Here is a 17,997-nt window from a genome sequence, read left to right on the forward strand (position 1 = left end):
TGTCACTCTGCACAAGGAGAAGCATTGCCCCTTAGACGCCAATCAGAGGCCTCCCATACAGCCAAATCAGATCTCATGCTTCGCGCTGAGGGGAAACACCATGTCTGTAAATTTAGATACTGGTTTGTCCTTCGTCATAAGTCATGTGGCAAAGGTCGATACTGACATTTAGGATTGGTACTTTCAATAGATAGCGCTAGAGTTCATGTCAGTTTCCTCTCTGAAGAGGCATTGAAAAGTGTAAAGGCAAAATGTAACATCTATCCTATCGGATGCTGCCTGATAAGGAGATCTTAATACAATGTTATTGATGACACCATTCAGACTGTGATAACGTTGAGTGGCCCAAACAGCAGTAATAAAGCTTTCTTCCCTGTTTCTTTCAGAATTAACAGACATGGCGGACTCCGTCCCTAACAACCCCCCTCAGGGAGGAGCTGTGGTAAGTAGACTTTTCAAGTGTTTTGTGGTGTTCATAGTCCTAATAGGTTGTCATGAGATCCGGTTTATATTACATCTGGCACGGCTTCCATTATGAACTGATGGTTTGTCTATCTTAAAAACAAGCCACTTTGCAATTTACGTCTTATTTAAAAATCACCTGTGTTCTAAGGAGAAGGGATAATACATTTTCTAGCTTACAACTCGTTATGTATGTCTCTGAGGCAAAGAGCGTAGCACTTGCATGTTTTATAGAAAAGAGCTTGCAAGCTCTGCGAAGATGGGCTGAATGGTCAATCAGGAGCCCCCTACCTGGTAAGCTAGAAGCAGAGCAGCGGTGTACTCCTGAAGATCAGAAAACCCTTCTTAACTTGCTTGTACATCATAAATAGCTGTTGGCCAAATCCGACAGCACCTCTTTTTTTTTTTTTTTTTTCCCCTGACTCCCCCATACCCATGAACACTTGGCCCTTATGTTGTGTATTAGGAAATGGAAGCAAGACTGTCCAGCACCTCTGCAGCAGATTATAAACCTGGAGAATAAAAGGATCGGATGATTGGATCCACACTGTCTGATCCATCCCTCCCCAAACAGTTGCGTTGGCAGGCTTCTAAATACATCAGATAGTCGTCTGATTAGCAAATTTGGCCAACGTGAAGGAAATCTGACCTCAGGATTTACCCCTAGAAGGTATTAAGAGCACTTTATGTGCTTTTTAATACCAGTTTAATGATGCCTGTGTTACACCCAAACACTGAATGTATATGTTTAATTGTCTCTGTTTTGCCAGTACGCAGCAGACTCGTCCAGTGACTGTTGTCATTCAATCTGGGAGCATGCTCACAGCAGCGTGACTGAAATCCCAGCGTATTTAAAGAGAGGAGAGAGGAAAAGAATGACATCGTCTCTCACCTGCTCTCAGTGGGCTTGCTGGGATTTGAGCCGCGCTGCTCCCAGATCGGATGACAGCAGTTTCTGACGTTTCTGTAGCCTTCGGGCAGAGATGATTGAACATCATTTTTAAATGCGCTCATTTAGCATTTAGGGATCATACTGCCATAAGTAAGAAGGGTATTAGGTGGCCGATTATGTGCTCCTAATACCTTTGAGGGGTAAATCCTGATGTCAGGATCTCTTTAAATCTAATGTGAGCATTTGGCGTGAACAGCATCCAGTGACTGATCCAGATTTCCATGTGTCTAGTTTTTATTCGTCTGGAGGGTGGGGTACGGAAAGTGAGTACAGTGGGCCGGATCAGCTTTTCGACCTTTGGTTTCCATCACCTCAGTAAATGAAATCTCATTAAATATTAACTCTTTCCACTCTAGGATTCTCCCCAAATATTCTAGAGATGATTTATAATTAACGTTGCCCTCATTAGCAGGTGCTGCCTCTTCTGCACATGGCTTGTTCCTCTTCTTTATCTCTGACCTGCCATCGTACTACATAGACGTGTGTGTTCGCTTTCTCCCTGCCATCTCACTCAAGCGATATAGAGAATAAAAAGCAGAGCAGTGACAGCTACAGAGTTCCCATGTTGATACCATATTATTAAGCTGGCATTTTGGCAAGTTGACAGGTTAAATGAACTAAAAGCCATTGTCACAGATAACAGCTGGGGAGATTACGCAGATCCCAACGCTGTCACCAATATGGCTTACCCCCTTTCCAGCTAGCGATGGCTGACTTCCGCATCTTAAGTGTTTTCTTGGCCTCATAGATATTGGCAATCTTTGCGGGCTCCTTTTGGCTCCATCACGAACTGTTGCACCTACACAGGGCAAAGATGAAGAAATTGGTCCTTCAACTCCTCGAAGGTGGTAACAGAGAGTCTCTGGACCCACTACTTGAAGTTGATTCTGAGCCCATCCACCACATTATTGTAGCTGTCGTGAGGTCCATGTTGGAGGGTCTGGAACTTTTTTTGTACAATTTGAGTCAGCTGATATTTCCTTATCAGGGTCTGTTTGATGGCCTCATACTTGCCATCTTATTATCAAGGGAATAATAATATTCCAGGGGTTAAGTATCAAGTCTACTGGCCATCGGACAACTGATGCTCCCTGAAGGCCTTCTCAGACCCCCCACAAAAATGTGTCCATGTCCTTGTCATTACAGAAAAATGCTCGGGACGGGGTTTAAAGGTGTTGACATTACGGTACTCGCTATTCAGTGGGGTAGATTGCTCCTTCTTGAGTCTGCACCCTCCCGCTCACCTTGACACTCAGAAAACTCGTCCTGTTCTGCTGCAGACTCTTGCTCGGCCTGCTGCGCTGCAGCCTATGGTTTATGCCAGGGCTGTGGAGTCGGTAAGCCAAACTTGCGACTCCGACTCCTCAATTTCCCTTACACCGACTCCGACTCCACGACTCCGACTCCCACACATATTGCTTATATTTAAGTGAAAAATTTATTGTAGTACAATGTGAACCTCAGACATTTAATCATTTTTATGATCCAATAATCAAGATATTTAGATAGAACAGAATATATATTGGTGTACTACCCGGTTTTCATTCTTTTTGGTACAGATACGATATGGATAGACAGATATGGATAAATGGATAGATAGAGCAGATTTCTAATCTGCTTTTGCTATTGAAAACATTATCTATGAGCTCAAAAACCTTTCAGGTGATGCAGTTTTTTAAAAAGATGATCAGCTTTTGCAGCTGAAAAACGTATCCTCAAAAAACACAGGAAAAACACTGTGTGTGAATGTAGCCTTAGATCAGGAATATAACAGCCATTTATAGGACATTTCATAACTTTCCCAAACTCCTATGAAAAAATATTCAGCACATCCTGCATTGAACTACTGTACCCAATTTATTATATATTTTAGGAGTCGGAGTCGGTCCATTTTATACCGACTCCAACTCCGACTCCGACTCCACCAAAATGAGCACCGACTCCGACTCCACGACTCCGACTCCACAGCCCTGGTTTCTGCTGGGCCCCTCATTGGACAGTTTTGGAACTGGATCCTCAACTGTGCATCCTGGTGCTCCACTGGTCCCGGGCTCTGGTGCCACATCGTGTTGGTGCCTGGCATCAGCCTCCACCAAGACGCGGATCAACAGCTCTTTGGATTTGTCTGATCCATCAAGACCTCGCACAAACAGATCAGCATAGCTTTCTCGTGCTTATAAGCAGCTACCATCTTAGCAGTTACGCACCAATTAAAAGCTAAAACAAAATAGGGGGAGAAGGTTGTAATTGTTACATATACAGTATTGTCCAAGGTATACAGTGCCTTGCAAAAGTATTCGGCCCCCTGGAACTTTTCAACCTTTTCCCACATATCATTCTTCAAACATAAAGATACCAAATGTAAATTTTTGGTGAAGAATCAACAACAAGTGGGACACAATTGTGAAGTTGAACAAAATTTATTGGTTATTTTAAATTTTTGTGGAAATTCAAAAACTGAAAAGTGGGGCGTGCAATATTATTCGGCCCCTTTACTTTCAGTACAGGAAACTCACTCCAGAAGTTCATTGTGGATCTCTGAATGATCCAATGTTGTCCTAAATGACTAATGATGATAAATATAATCCACCTGTGTGTAATCAAGTCTCCGTATAAATTCACCTGCTCTGTGATAGCCTCAGGGTTCTGTTTGATGCACAGAGAGCATCATGAAGACCAAGGAACACAACAGGCAGGTCCGTGATACTGTTGTGGAGAAGTTTAAAGCCGGATTTGGATACAAACTGATTTCCAAAACTTTAAACATCCCAAGGAGCACTATGCAAGCGATCATATTGAAATGGAAGGAGTATCATACCACTGCAAATCTACCAAGACCCGGCCGTCCCTCTAAACTTTTATCTCAAACAAGGAGAAGACTGATCATCACTCTGGATGAACTGCAGAGATCTACAGCTGAGGTGGGACAGTCTGTCCATAGGACAACAATCAGTCGTACACTGCACAAATCTGTCCTTTATGGAAGAGTGGCAAGAAGAAAGCCATATCTCAAAGATATCCATAAAAAGTGTTTAAAGTTTGCAACAAGCCACCTGAGAGACACACCAAACATGTGGAAGATGCTCTGGTCAGATAAAACCAAAATCAAACTTTTTGACAACAATGCCAAACGGTATGTTGGCGTAAAGGCAACACAGCTCATCACCCTGAACACACCATCCCCACTGTGAAACATGGTGGTGGCAGCATCATGGTTTGGGCCTGCTTTTCTTCAGCAGGGACAGGGAAGATGGTTCAAATTTATGGGAAGATGGATGGAGCCAAATACGGGACCATTCTTGAAGAAAATCTGTTGGAGTCTGCAAAAGACCTGAGACTGGGACGGAGATTTGTCTTCCAACAAGACAATGATCCCAAACATAAAGCAAAATCTACAATGGAATGGTTCACAAGTAAATGTATCCAGGTGTTAGAATGGCCAATTCAAAGTCCAGACCTGAATCCAATCGAGAATCTGTGGAAAGAGCTGAAAACTGTTCACAAACGATCTCCATCAAACCTCACTGAGCTCGAGCTGTTTGCCAAGGAAGAATGGGCAAGAATTTCAGTCTCTCAATGTACAAAACTGATAGAGACATACCTCAAGCGACTTGCAGCTGTAATCGCAGCAAAAGGTGGCGCAACAAAGTATTAAGTTAAAGGGGCCGAATAGTATTGTACGCCCCACTTCTCAGTTTTTGAATTTCCACAAAAATTTAAAACGACCAATAAATTTCGTTCAACTTCACAATTGTCCTACTTGTTGATTCTTCACCAAAAATTTACATTTGGTATCTTTATGTTTGAAGCATGATATGTGGGAAAAGGTTGAAAAGTTCCAGGGGTCGAATACTTTCGCAAGGCACTGTAAATAAACACTGAGTCCGATCCGCAGAACTCTGCACATAATTCTTACAGTGACCTGCAGATTTTTAGTAAAACTTAGTTTGAAGCCCAGACTCCCTGGTGCGGATAGGTAATTGGGGTTTGTTTGATAAAAGGAGGGGAAGTAGGCTTTTCTCCGGGATGAGCTGGTATGATGAAAGAACTTCCCCAGACTTTGTGTAAAAGTAAAGTTATGAATACTGGGTTTAGTATTGATCCGATATTGATGGGACATTTACAACTTCAGGACTAATGGGGGAAGAACATGAATATTATTCATAACCGTGAGACCTGCCAATCAGCCCCAAATAGGTTTTGTCTATCTGGACACTATCTGGACAGGGATGATTGCTGACCCCAGATCACTATTGCTCTGTAATCCCACTGCTGCCACCATTTTGTCAGAGGACAAAATGGAAATACTGGCGTGTGAAAGAGCCCTTAGCAGTATCTGTTCTGCACTGAATTTACAAAAAAAATTAATGTGCACATTTCAAATACATACAGGTGCTTCTAAGAAAATTAGAATATCATCAAAAAGTTAATTTATTTCAGTTCTTCAACTCATATATTATATAGAGTCATTACAAACAGAGTGAACTATTTCAAGTGTTTATTTCTGTTAGGCTGTGATCACACACAGCGTTTTTTTTTAGCGGTATTTTTAGCGGTTTTGCCAATTAAACCACTAAAAATAAGCTTCCCATTAATTTCTATGCATTTTGCACTTTTTGTGCATATTGATGCGTGTTTTACCGCGAAAAAAACGCATGCTCATTAATTTCGTGGATTTTTCCGCGTTTCTGGCTAGTTCTATGTGTTTTGAAAACGCGCGGGAAAAAAAAGCATAAAAACGTGCGGTTTCTGGGAAGGGAGTCAGGTTTTTGAGCAGAAATTTTCTGCTACGTGTGCACTTAGCCTTACTGTTGAGGATTATGGCTTACAGCCAATGAAAACCCAAAAGTCGTTATCTCAGTACATTAGACTAAATAACAAACACCTGCAAAGGCTTCCTAAGCGTTTAAAAAGGTCTCTTAGTCTGTTTCAGTAGGCTCCACAATCATGGGGAAGACTGCTGACTTGACAGAAGTCCAGAAGGCAGTCATTGACACACTCCACAAGGAGGGTAAGCCACAAAAGGTCACTACTAAAGAAGCTGGCTGTTCAGAGTGCTGTATCCAAGCATATTAATGGAAAGTTGAGTGGAAGGGAAAAAAAGTGTGGTAGAAAAGGTGCACAAGCAACTGGGATAACCGCAGCCTTGAAAGGATTAAGAAAAAGCCAATCAAAAATTTGGGGGGAGATTCACGATTGGACTGCTGCTGGAGTCATTGCTTCAAGAGCCACCACACACAGACTTATCCAGGACATGGGCTCCAAGTGTCACATTCCTTGTGTCAAGCCACTCATGACCAAAAGACAACACCAGAAGTGTCTTAGGGTGGTTTCACATCAGCGTTTCAGGCCTCAGCGTCGGCATGCGCACGGCCGCGGCTAAGCCCCGCCCCCTGCCACGCCTCCTCATGTTGCGTTTGGCGCTTGTCGGCGCGCCTTCCAAAGGACTCATATGCCGCCAAACGCATATCTGCGCACGGCCTGCATTCCCAGTGCTAAAGATAGGGGACGCAGGATGCATGCAGCGTCATGCACCCGTAGGCGGAGCTACCGGAGGAGAAAAAGAACTGGACTGTTGCTCAGTAGTCCAAGGTGTTGTTTTCAGATGAAAGTAAATTTTGCATTTCATTTGGCAATCAAGGTCCCAGAGTCTGGAGGAAGAGTGGAGAGACCACAATCCAAGCTGCCTGAGGTCTAGTGTGAAGTTTCCACAATCAGTGATGGTTTGGGGAGCCATGTCATCTGCTGGTGTAGGTCCACTCTTGTTTTATCAAGACCAAAGTCTGCGCAGCTGTCTACCAGGAAATGTTAGAGTATTTCATGCTTCCCTCTGCCGACAAGCTTTTTGGAGATGGAAATTTCATGCTCCAGCAGGACGGCACCTGTCTACACTGCTACAGTATCACTGTGCTTGATTGGCCAGCAAACTCGCCTGACCTTAACCCCATAGAAAATCTGTGGAGTATTGTCAAGAAGAAGATGAGACACCAGATCCAACAATGCAGACGAGCTGAAGGCTGCTATCAAAGCAACCTGGGCTTTCATAACACCTCAGCAGTGCCACAGTCTGATCGCCTCCATGCCACGCCGCATTAATTCAGTAATTGATCCCAAAGAAGCCCGACCAAGTATTGAGTGCATTTACTGAACATACATTTCAGTAGGCCAACATTTCAGATTTTAATATCATTTTTCAAGCTGGTGATATAAAGTATTCTAATTTACTGAGATAATGACTTTTGGGTTTTCATTGGTTGTAAACCATAATCAACATTAGCAGAAATAAACACTTGAAATAGATCACACTGTTTGTAATGACTCTATATAATATGAGTTTCATTTTTTGTATCGAAGAACTGAAATAAACTTTTTGATATTCTAATTTTGTGAGAAGCACCTGTAGGTACTGTGAGCTGTAGTCCTCCTCATCAGCCACCACAAAGTGCAAGGACCTGCGCTATTCAGCTCTATATACATCCGGCCGCCAACAGAGCTGATAACAGCTGATCTGTATGGAGGTGCTGTGTCTTGGACCCACCGATCTGATATTGATGAGCAATCTTTAGAACGCAGTCAGATGGCCATATAAATCAGACCACAATGCTTGGAAAGGCTGCAGTTCTCCCGACCCGAGCATGACCGCTACATAGAAATATATGAAGCTGTCACGTTTTTGGGAGAGCAGCCCATGCATTGCAGTCTGATTTCTGCATGGTTTATACAGCTGTCGTTTTTAGTACGATAATGCTTGTAAATACAAGCAGTTGTACAATGTACTGCTTTTTAACGTTTCCTGCACTTCTACAGATATTAACACTTTTTGATTCCAGATTGTTGCTTTGGAAACCGACCAACACTCCTAGATAGCACAACATGCGCAGTGCTTGGAAGCTTTTTTTTTTTTTTTTTTTTAAATAAAGCTTGTCAACACTGTTTTGAAGTTGGCCAGGATCGCTGAAGTGCGCGGTTACCTCCTAGTCCCGACCAGCTTTCAAGCATTGCTTACAAGCTAGACAACAGCAGTGGTCGGTCTCCTATCCAGTGAGCTGTAAACAACTGAAAAGTGTTTATCATTAAGTAATGTTAACATAATTGAGTATAATTAAATAGCAAAATGGTGACATATCAACTTTTCTGTATATTATGAATATTAAAAAAATATTTTATTTTTATTTTGTTCTTAGCAATTCATGATGGCGAATAAACTTGACACAGCAATGTGGCTGTCGCGGTGGTTCACAGTATACTGTTCGGCATTATTTATTCTTCCTATTTTAGGGTAAGTTATTTGAACTCTGTAAATTCTGCACAAACCACATTAGACCTATGATGATTCTTAGTCTTTAGGAGCAGTGTGTTGTGTTTTCTTTGACAACACTGAGTATTTTGTGATTACATATACAGCCACCGCCAGTTATACTCCTGGTATCAGAATCCATCTGTTTAGGAGCAGGAGAGAAACTACTATAGAATAAGGTCATTCAAGGAAAACGAAATTACTCGACGTTGTCCAGGAAGCCTCGAAGCAGCTTACAAAGTGCTGTTTGCAGCAGCCTATATTCTGCTTATGGCAGGCAAATTAGCTTTCCTCTAGAACAGTCGTTCCCAACCTTTCTGACCTTGAGAGCCACATTCAGCTCAGAGAGAGGGTCGCGAGCCACATTCAGTACTGAGAAAGGTTTGCGAGCCACATTCAGCACTGAGAGTGGGTCGCGAGCCATATCCAGCTACTGCCCCCCTTCAAAGTAGTGTCAACCAAAACCCCAATTACAGGTATAATCATAACCAAAGCTTTTCCACAGAAATCACTCCAAAGCAGTACACTGAGATCCAGGGGGTTCCCACATTACCCCCATTCAGTAGTCTCCCATCAAGCACTCCCAACACATTGTCACATACAGCTTTGAGCACCTCCTCACCTAAAACATCTCTAAACCCCTAAGACCAGTATATGTGCATCCAGATCTGCTCTTCTGTGCAGGGATACTCACAAAATTCACCATTTTGAGATGTGCTCTTCATACCTGTTAGCTAGACCTGGAGCCAATGCACCAAGCAGGCAGACAGTTGTGAGCAACAATTCATGGGACTTCAAGCCACATGTGGCTCCCGAGCTACAGGTTGGGGACCCCTGCTCTAGAAGCATGAAATGCGTCTATGATGCCACATATTGAAGGTCGCTACATTATAGTCAATGTCTGACTCATGCAACATAACTAGAGGCCCTCGTACAAATTAAAGTTGGCTGAAGCTGTTGGTATAAGGGCACCTCTACTCTACCCAAACACATAGTCAGAGGAGAGAAGGATCTTGTTGAATTTCAGCATCTGACCCTTTTGTTCTCTATGAGAGAAACCATCCCCAGGAGAGTCTGGCAGTGGCACTCTAATAGACAAAACACAACTCTTGCCTGAGACGAGCCTTCCTGTGCTTGGAGAGTTGGGGTTGGTGGTTGTTGACCGAACGATCTAATGTGTTTGGGTGGCCTAAAAGAAGCCTTTTTTTTTTTTTTTCTCCTCAGCCTATGTGTATGTAGTGTCAACAAGGATCCATAGGTAAATGTGTGAAGGTGTGCAGAAGGGTCTGGGATGTGAAATGGGGAACGTGATTCGGAGTCTAGCACCTAATGAGCTGGGCACTATGAGGCTAATTAAGAAAAACAGGCGTCGTCTGTGCCAATCTTGAAGAGTCCACTGGTGTAAGGTGCACCAAATTCAGGCCGCGCACCTCTTAATGAAGTTGGTACACTTCTGTTTGTGCTCAGAATCTGACACGTGCTCCTGCTATAAGCTGGTGTTGATTTCTGCTGTAATGCACACCACTCTGCCATAAATTATGGTCAATTTGTTGGGTCATGGTATGTAACATCATCTTACTATGTCCAACCTAACAAGAAAATCAAGATTAAAATCTAAGAGCGCCCTTAAAACGTAACTATCGCCAGTCTTGGGATGCCCTTTTTATTTAGTAAAAGAATGGGCAGATCCGAGATTGGTGATTTTTCTAATTGTCATCTATTAACAAAGGCTCTCAGAAGGGTTCCTAATATCCTCCAAAAGGGGCTGACTTTCTAGCTAAAGTGTAACCGGTGCATGCAAAGCGGGATCTTGCAACCCTCCGTGGCCGCTCTTGCCGTGAGAGAGATTTCACGAAATGTTGCTCTCTGCACTAACTGAGCGGAGCTGCGTACTTTACTAAACAGTGGCTGAAATGTAACCGCTCTAACAACGTTATCGCTCAGTCACCACTTAGTACACAGCAGCGCTCACTTGCCTCAATACCCGGTACTGACGCCGGCACTCTGGACCGGAGTGTGCGGCTGCTTGTCTTTCTATGCAGCTGAACTCTCCGGTCCGAACTGCCGGCGGGTATTGATGCAAGAGACTCGTGGGAGTTTCTCGCATTGTACTCGCAAGTGTGACCCCAGCCTTACTCTGTAAGTTTAAAGTTGACCTGTTAATTTTTTTTCAAAATCGCCTAGTCTTACATAGTTGTGAATGCACTGTTGGATAGGAGTGGTGTATACGACAGAGTACACAATGCTGTGCAAAGATTGTGTGAATATAAATATACTTGCATATATTTAAAGGCTGGTTTACTGTGTTGCCATTCTTGCCTATAATTATGTTTCTCTCATCTACAGTTTACATGAAGCTGCCAGTTTTTATCAACGTGCCTTGCTGGCCAATGCCCTCACCAGTGCGCTGCGGCTACACCAGAGGTTACCACACTTCCAGCTGAGCCGGGCATTCTTGAGCCAGGCTCTGTTAGAGGACAGCTGCCACTACCTTTTGTATTCACTCATCTTTGTCAATTCCTACCCTGTCACCAGTATCCTTTTCCAATTACTTTTTATAATGGTTTTGTGTAAAGCGGTGAAAAAAAGACCTAGTAACATCTGGACAAATGGTGTATAAATATGTCTTGAAATGGGTTTTTTTTCAAAATTTCGTCCACAGACCAGGTGTCGTATGTTAGATTACTGAGGCCACCCACAATATGTTTTACAGGGGTCCCCCAATCCTTCCTCTTCATACAAACTCTCTTGGTGTTACTGAACTAGATGATTGCTGCACTCCTCCATGTAAACTCCTTCTCATCACATGTCGTGTAGGTCACGAGATATTTGGGATCACTGGAACCCTCTGACTAGTTATCAGAGGGATCTTAACAAAGGGTCTCTGAAAGATCAACAGCCCACCAGCGTCCACCGAATATCCTTTGTCAGCAGAAAATAGACACCACACTTGATAAAGATTCCTGAATAATGAAGGACTTTTGGTTTTATTTGTTCTTGTTGGAAAGTTCTTGGAATTGTTATTGGGAGTCCGTCTGCACCCACTAGGTTAATGTTGATGGGACCTCGGATGGATGGTCTAATTTCTTTTTTTCTGTTCTCACAACGGATTCACATGTAGCTTATAGTTGTGTACAGACAGCATACAGACTAAGGCCCCTTCACATGTCAGTGTTTCCAGTACATGTGGTGGCGGTTTTCACACGTACTGGAGACTTTCACATACGCGCACCCATTATAATCTATGGTGCTGCTCACATGTCCGTGTATTCACACGAATCCTGTGTTTGTGTTACCCACACGTCAACATGTTCATTATTTCCAGCAGCAGGGACATCAGTACGTCTCACACACATCACATAAGATGTGATATCCGTGTGACACATACGAGAATAGAAATGACAGTTGTGTAGGTGTTAGATGTGCAAAGATGGAAATATATCCGTTAGAGACAGGGCTGTGGAGTCGGAGGTTTGGCTTAATGACTCCACAGCTCTGGTATGAGGGAGTCGGTGTCATGGAAATTGAGGCGTTGGAGTCGGAGATTTGGCTTACCGACTCCACAGCCCTGGTTAGAGATCTAATTGGTGTCGTGTGTGTAGTTTACTGTACTTGCATTAAGCTAATAAAGAAATGGAGTTCCCCTATTTTTTGATAACCAGCAAAGGTAAAGCAGACAGCTGCAGACTGATATTATCAGGCTGGAAAGATTCCTTGTTATCAGGCTTTTCCTTGCCTAAAAATTCCAGCACACACCCATCCCAGAATTGGTGAATCACATTAGAGGTGCCAATTCTGGTGCTTTGCCCAGCTCTTCCCGATGTTCTGGTGCAATAGCAGAGTAATGGTATTGGGGGTGATGTCAGCTGTGATTTTCAGAAATCACATCTGGCGTCAAGCCCTGGGGTTTGTAATGGACTGGTGTCTATCAGATATATATATGACATATGTTCCTTAATAATTTTCTCAGTGAGCATATTCCCCGTTTTGCTGTTTTCATTGCTTCATGCATCAACATATACTAAGAAGGTCCTGGATGTAAGTAACAATCTTCTGTTGTTGTAGTGTCAGTCATCTCCTACCGCGATGGTCACCACTGTTAGGTCATTGTGTGGTGTATGGCATTGAGAAAAGGCTCATATTTTAACATTGGTTTTAGAGCTGTGGGCAGAGTAAGTAGAGAAGAGACTAAATACATTTTGTGGTGGCATTTGGGTGGGTACATGTCAGCTATACACTGAAAGTATTCCTCCCAAGTATGGTACTCAGGCTGTACAATGGCATGTGTATATTGTGTTTTATGGAGGTTTTATGTAAGAAAAGCTCAGTGTGCTGCCTTTAAAATACAGGTGTAAAAGTATCTGTGCATAGAGTACCACCCTCTTGCTACATCTCCATCCGGTGAAAACGCCCATGGCTTCATACATGTACGTACTACTTCACCTGAAAGCGGTGAGAGCATAACTCTATTTCAATGCCCTTAAAGTTACTAAAGAGTTTCTCTCTTATTTTATTCCCGCTGCTCCTTTAAACATGATTTTTTTTTTTTTTTTTTATTCCGCCATTTGGTTCCTGAGATATAGGCATTTTTATTTAGCTCTATGTTTTTATAGTGTTTACTGAGGGGTCGTGGCTGAATAATTATGCAGAGCAGCCTAAATGCACTTCCCTTGGGAATTCTCTGAGCCACACCCCCTTGGTAAAGACCATAAAAATTGGCACAAATTAAACAGGCCCATATTTTTGGAACCATATGGCATAGGAAAAACAAAATGGGAATACTCAGCAGAGCAGCAGTAATAGCATAAAATGAAATGCTGACCACTTTTAACTTGGTGACAGGTCCTCTTTAAAGGATATATCCGAGACTTGGGAAAAAAAAATGCCTAAGCACTAACAGGAATGTCGTTTCTAGCCGAGGCATCTACCTGACTGTTGTACCTGGCGCCAGTCATTGACCGCTCTTACCAGAGATTCTGCTGCTCCCTATCAACAGAGTAGCGGTTTCTTTTTCCTGTTGACAGGGCGGGGCGACTGGTGTCATGCTGATTGACAGCCGGCTTCCCCCAATTAGGCAGCGGAGAGCCGGCTGTCAATCGGCAAAATACCAGTAGTCCCGCCCTGTAAACGGGAAAAGGAAACCGGTGCTCTGTTAACATGACGTCAGCGGAAGTGTGTGACTGCACTGTGCCGACAGAGAATGGCGTCGGGCACAACAGGCCAGTAGGTAGCAACTGCCTCTCTGTTAGTGCTTAGGCCCATTTTTTTATTTATTTTTTTCCCAGACATCCGCTTTAAATCTGCCCAAGCTCAGACATTCTAGTGACTTCCATGTCCTTATTATACTTCTGCTATGAATGTACGGAGTTGATCATAAAAGATCCTTGTAAGATTTTCATAATTTAAATGTCATGCTAAATGCCTACACTTGAGTACAGTTGTTTTGATTTTTCTTGTGGTTTTTTTTTTTTTCTCAATTCAGGCCAAGGGAGCAAACAGTATGCCATTTATCAGATCACTTCTGGAGAAACTGAATTCAAATCAGCAAAATATTCTCAAGTTCATCGCTTGCAATGAGATCTTTTTAATGCCAGCTACTATCTTCATGCTGCTCAGGTATGAACCTGCAATAGGAATATGGACATGAATTAAGAAATATTAAAGTATGGCTAGTGTTAAATGCCGTATATACAGTCATGGCCAAAAGTATTAGATAATATTCAGTTTCTTCCTGAAAATGATTGCAAACACAAATTCTTTGGTATTATTATCTTCATTTAATTTGTCTTAAATGAAAAAACACAAAATAGAATGAAGCAAAAAGCAAAACATTGATCATTTCACACAAAACTCCAAAAATGGGCCGGACAAAAGTATTGGCACCCTCAGCCTAATACTTGATTGCACAACCTTTAGCCAAAATAACTGCGACCAACCGCTTCCGGTAACCATTAATGAGTTTCTTACAATGCTCTGCTGGAATTTTAGACCATTCTTCTTTGGCAAACTACTCCAGGTCCCTGATATTTGAAGGGTGCCTTCTCCAAACTGCCATTTTTAGATCTCTCCACAAGTGTTCTATGGGATTCAGGTCTGGACTCATTGCTGGCCACCTTAGAAGTCTCCAGTGCTTCCTCTCAAACCATTTTCTAGTGCTTTTTGAAGTGTGTTTTTTGTTATTGTCCTGCTGGAAGACCCATGACCTCTGAGGTAGACCCAGCTTTCTCACACTGGGCTCTAAATTATGCTGCAAAATTTGTTGGTAGTCTTCTGACTTCATAATGCCATGCACACGGTCAAGCAGTCCAGTGCCAGAGGCAGCAAAGCAACCCCAAAACATCAGGGAACCTCCGCCATGTTTGACTGTAGGGACCGTGTACTTTTCTTTGAATGCCTCTTTTTTCTCCTGTAAACTCTATGTTGATGCTTTTGCCCTAAAAGCTCTACTTTTGTCTCATCTGACCAGAGAACATTCTTCCAAAATGTTTTAGGCTTTTTCAGGTAAGTTTTGGCAAACTCCAGCCTGGCTTTTTTATGTCTCGGGGTAAGAAGTGGAGTCTTCCTGGGTCTCCTACCATACAGTCCCTTTTCATTCAGATGCCGACAGATAGTACGGGTTGACACCGTTGTACCCTCGGACTGCAGGGCAGCTTGAACTTGTTTGGATGTTAGTGGAGGTTCTTTATCCAACATCCGCACAATCTTGTGTTGAAATCTCTTGTCAATTTTTCTTTTCCGGCCACATCTAGGGAGGTTAGCCACAGTGCCATGGGCTTTAAACTTCTTGATGACACTGCGCACGGTAGACACAGGAACATTCAGGTCTTTGGAGATGGACTTGTAGCCTTGAGATTGCTCATGCTTCCTCACAATTTGGTTTCTCAAGTCCTCAGACAGTTCTTTGGTCTTCTTTCTTTTCTCCATGCTCAATGTGGTACACACAAGGACACAGGACAGAGGTTGAGTCAACTTTAATCCATGTCAACTGGCTGCAAGTGTGATTTAGTTATTGCCAACACCTGTTAGGTGCCACAGGTAAGTTACAGGTGCTGTTAATTACACAAATTAGAGAAGCATCACATGATTTTTCGAACAGTGCCAATACTTCTGTCCACCCTCTTTTTTAAGTTTGGTGTGGAATTATATCCAATTTGGCTTTAGGACAATTCTTTTTGTGTTTTTTCATTTAAGACAAATTAAATGAAGAGAATAATACCAAAGAATTTGTGTTTGCAATCATTTTCAGGAAGAAACTGAGTATTATCTGACAGAATTGCAGGGGTGTCAATACTTTTGGCCATGACTGTAGAAGAGACGGAGGGCACTGCTGCAAAGTATTACAACTAGGGGTTCTCCATAAGCATGCTAATAATGAATGTGGAAGGAAACACAAGAGCAAAGAAGCATTCACAGAACCTTGAACACCCACAATTCATAAAAGGCAAAAAGTTTTAAATTTTATTGGACAATGACAACACATGCAAAAAAAACACAGCAAAGCTCAATAAAAACATTTAAAAACTATGGATGAAAAGACATCTAGTTTTTCAGTTTTGTTTTTTTTTAATAGGAAATATGCATACAAGGCTAGTGGATAAGGAGCCATGCATACAAGGACGGCGATGGGGGAGCCATGCACTCAAGGACAGGGACCGGGGAGCCATGCACTCAAGGACAGGGACCGGGGAGCCATGCACTCAAGGACAGGGACCGGGGAGCCATGCACTCAAGGACAGGGACCGGGGAGCCATGCACTCAAGGACAGGGACCGGGGAGCCATGCATTCAAGGACAGGGACCGGGGAGTCATGCATTCAAGGACGGACCGGGGAGCCATGCATTCAAGGACAGGGACCGGGGAGCCATGCATTCAAGGACAGGGACCGGGGAGCCATGCATTCAAGGACAGGGACCGGGGAGCCATGCATTCAAGGACAGGGACCGGGGAGCTATGCATTCAAGGACAGGGACCGGGGAGCCATGCATACCAGGACAGGGACCGGGGAGCCATGCATACCCAGATAGGGATGATGGGAGACAATGCATACCCGGCTTATACTGAAGTCAATAAACTTACCCAGTTTTTTATTTCAAAATTATGCCTCGGCTTATACTCCTCGAGTATATATGGTAACTTAAGCAGGTGACTGGCGTTCATATGTTATTCACTAATTACATCAAAGAAAACCTACAAACCACGTAGTGTATGAGTTCTGCATTGTGCACATGTTGTAATTGGAGTCTTGTGAGCTCCGCCTGTCTCCTTAGATTAGATGCTAATTACCGATCCGGTTCTTACACCATGTATGTATTTTCTGCTTCTTCTACAGCGGTCAGGGGAGCTTGTTGCAGCCTTTTATTTATTACAGATTCCTAACCCTGCGTTATTCCTCCAGAAGAAATCCTTACTGCCGGTAAGAGGGGTTGTCTGGGACTGACAAAAAAGGGTCCATGGGCACGGAAAATGTCATAAAATAATTAAAGAAGCATTATTATTCCTCTTGCTTCAGCGCCACCATTTCTCTACTGCCCATAGACTGTGCGGCAGCGATGAGTTTAGTCTAAGCACTTGACTGCTGCAGCCAATCATTGCCATCCAGTTCAGCTCCACAACTGAGGCCAATGACTGGCTGCAGCAATCATGTGTCGATGTACATGATTGGCTGCAGCAATCGAGTGTCGATGTACAGTAATGTCACTGCTGCAACACAATATAGAAAGAATGGCTGGAAGCCACAGGGCTAAAGTGGGATTCCTGACTCATACATTTATGGCATGCCCTCAGGCACAGTGGGACCTGCATCTATCTCGAGAGGCACGGCTGTCAGTGGGGAGATGGTCAGATTTCCTATTAAGCTGAAATTAGCCCCCAAAACTCATATATTATACAGAGTCATTACAAACAGAGTGATCTATTTCAAGTGTTTATTTCTGTTAATCTTGAGGATTATGGCTTACAGCCAATGCTAACCCAAAAGTCATTATCTCAGTAAATTAGAATACTATATAACACCAGCTTGAAAAATGATTAAAATCCAAAATGTTGGCCTACTGAAATGTATGTTCAGTAAATGCACTCAAATCTTGGTCGGGGCTCCTTTTGCATCAATTACTGCATCAATGCGGCATGGCATGGAGGCGATCAGCCTGTCTCACTGCTTAGGTGTTATGGAAGCCCAGGTTGCTTTGATAGCAGCCTTCAGCTCATCGGCATTGTGGGATCTGGTGTCTCTCATCTTCCTCTTAACAATACTCCATAGATTCTCTATGGGGTTAAGGTCAGGCGA

General features: G+C 43.1%; 1 protein-coding gene across 3 annotated transcripts in view; it reads left to right on the forward strand.

Annotated features, from left to right (window-relative positions):
* The window catches only part of TMEM33 (transmembrane protein 33), a 41,258-nt gene that overhangs the window by 20,804 nt on the left and 2,457 nt on the right, over nucleotides 1–17,997 (forward strand). For all 3 annotated transcript variants that reach the window (XM_073583419.1, XM_073583420.1, XM_073583418.1), the window contains exons 2-7: nucleotides 387–442; nucleotides 8,599–8,693; nucleotides 11,058–11,245; nucleotides 12,682–12,749; nucleotides 14,194–14,327; nucleotides 17,041–17,124. In XM_073583419.1, coding sequence (XP_073439520.1) covers nucleotides 398–442; nucleotides 8,599–8,693; nucleotides 11,058–11,245; nucleotides 12,682–12,749; nucleotides 14,194–14,327; nucleotides 17,041–17,124 — 614 coding nt within the window. In that variant the 5' untranslated portion in view covers nucleotides 387–397. The remainder of the gene's footprint in view (nucleotides 1–386; nucleotides 443–8,598; nucleotides 8,694–11,057; nucleotides 11,246–12,681; nucleotides 12,750–14,193; nucleotides 14,328–17,040; nucleotides 17,125–17,997) is intronic.

Source organism: Dendrobates tinctorius, unplaced genomic scaffold (assembly GCF_039654945.1).
Source record: "Dendrobates tinctorius isolate UK_male_01 unplaced genomic scaffold, ASM3965494v1 ptg000079l, whole genome shotgun sequence".
Lineage (NCBI taxonomy): Eukaryota > Metazoa > Chordata > Amphibia > Anura > Dendrobatidae > Dendrobates > Dendrobates tinctorius.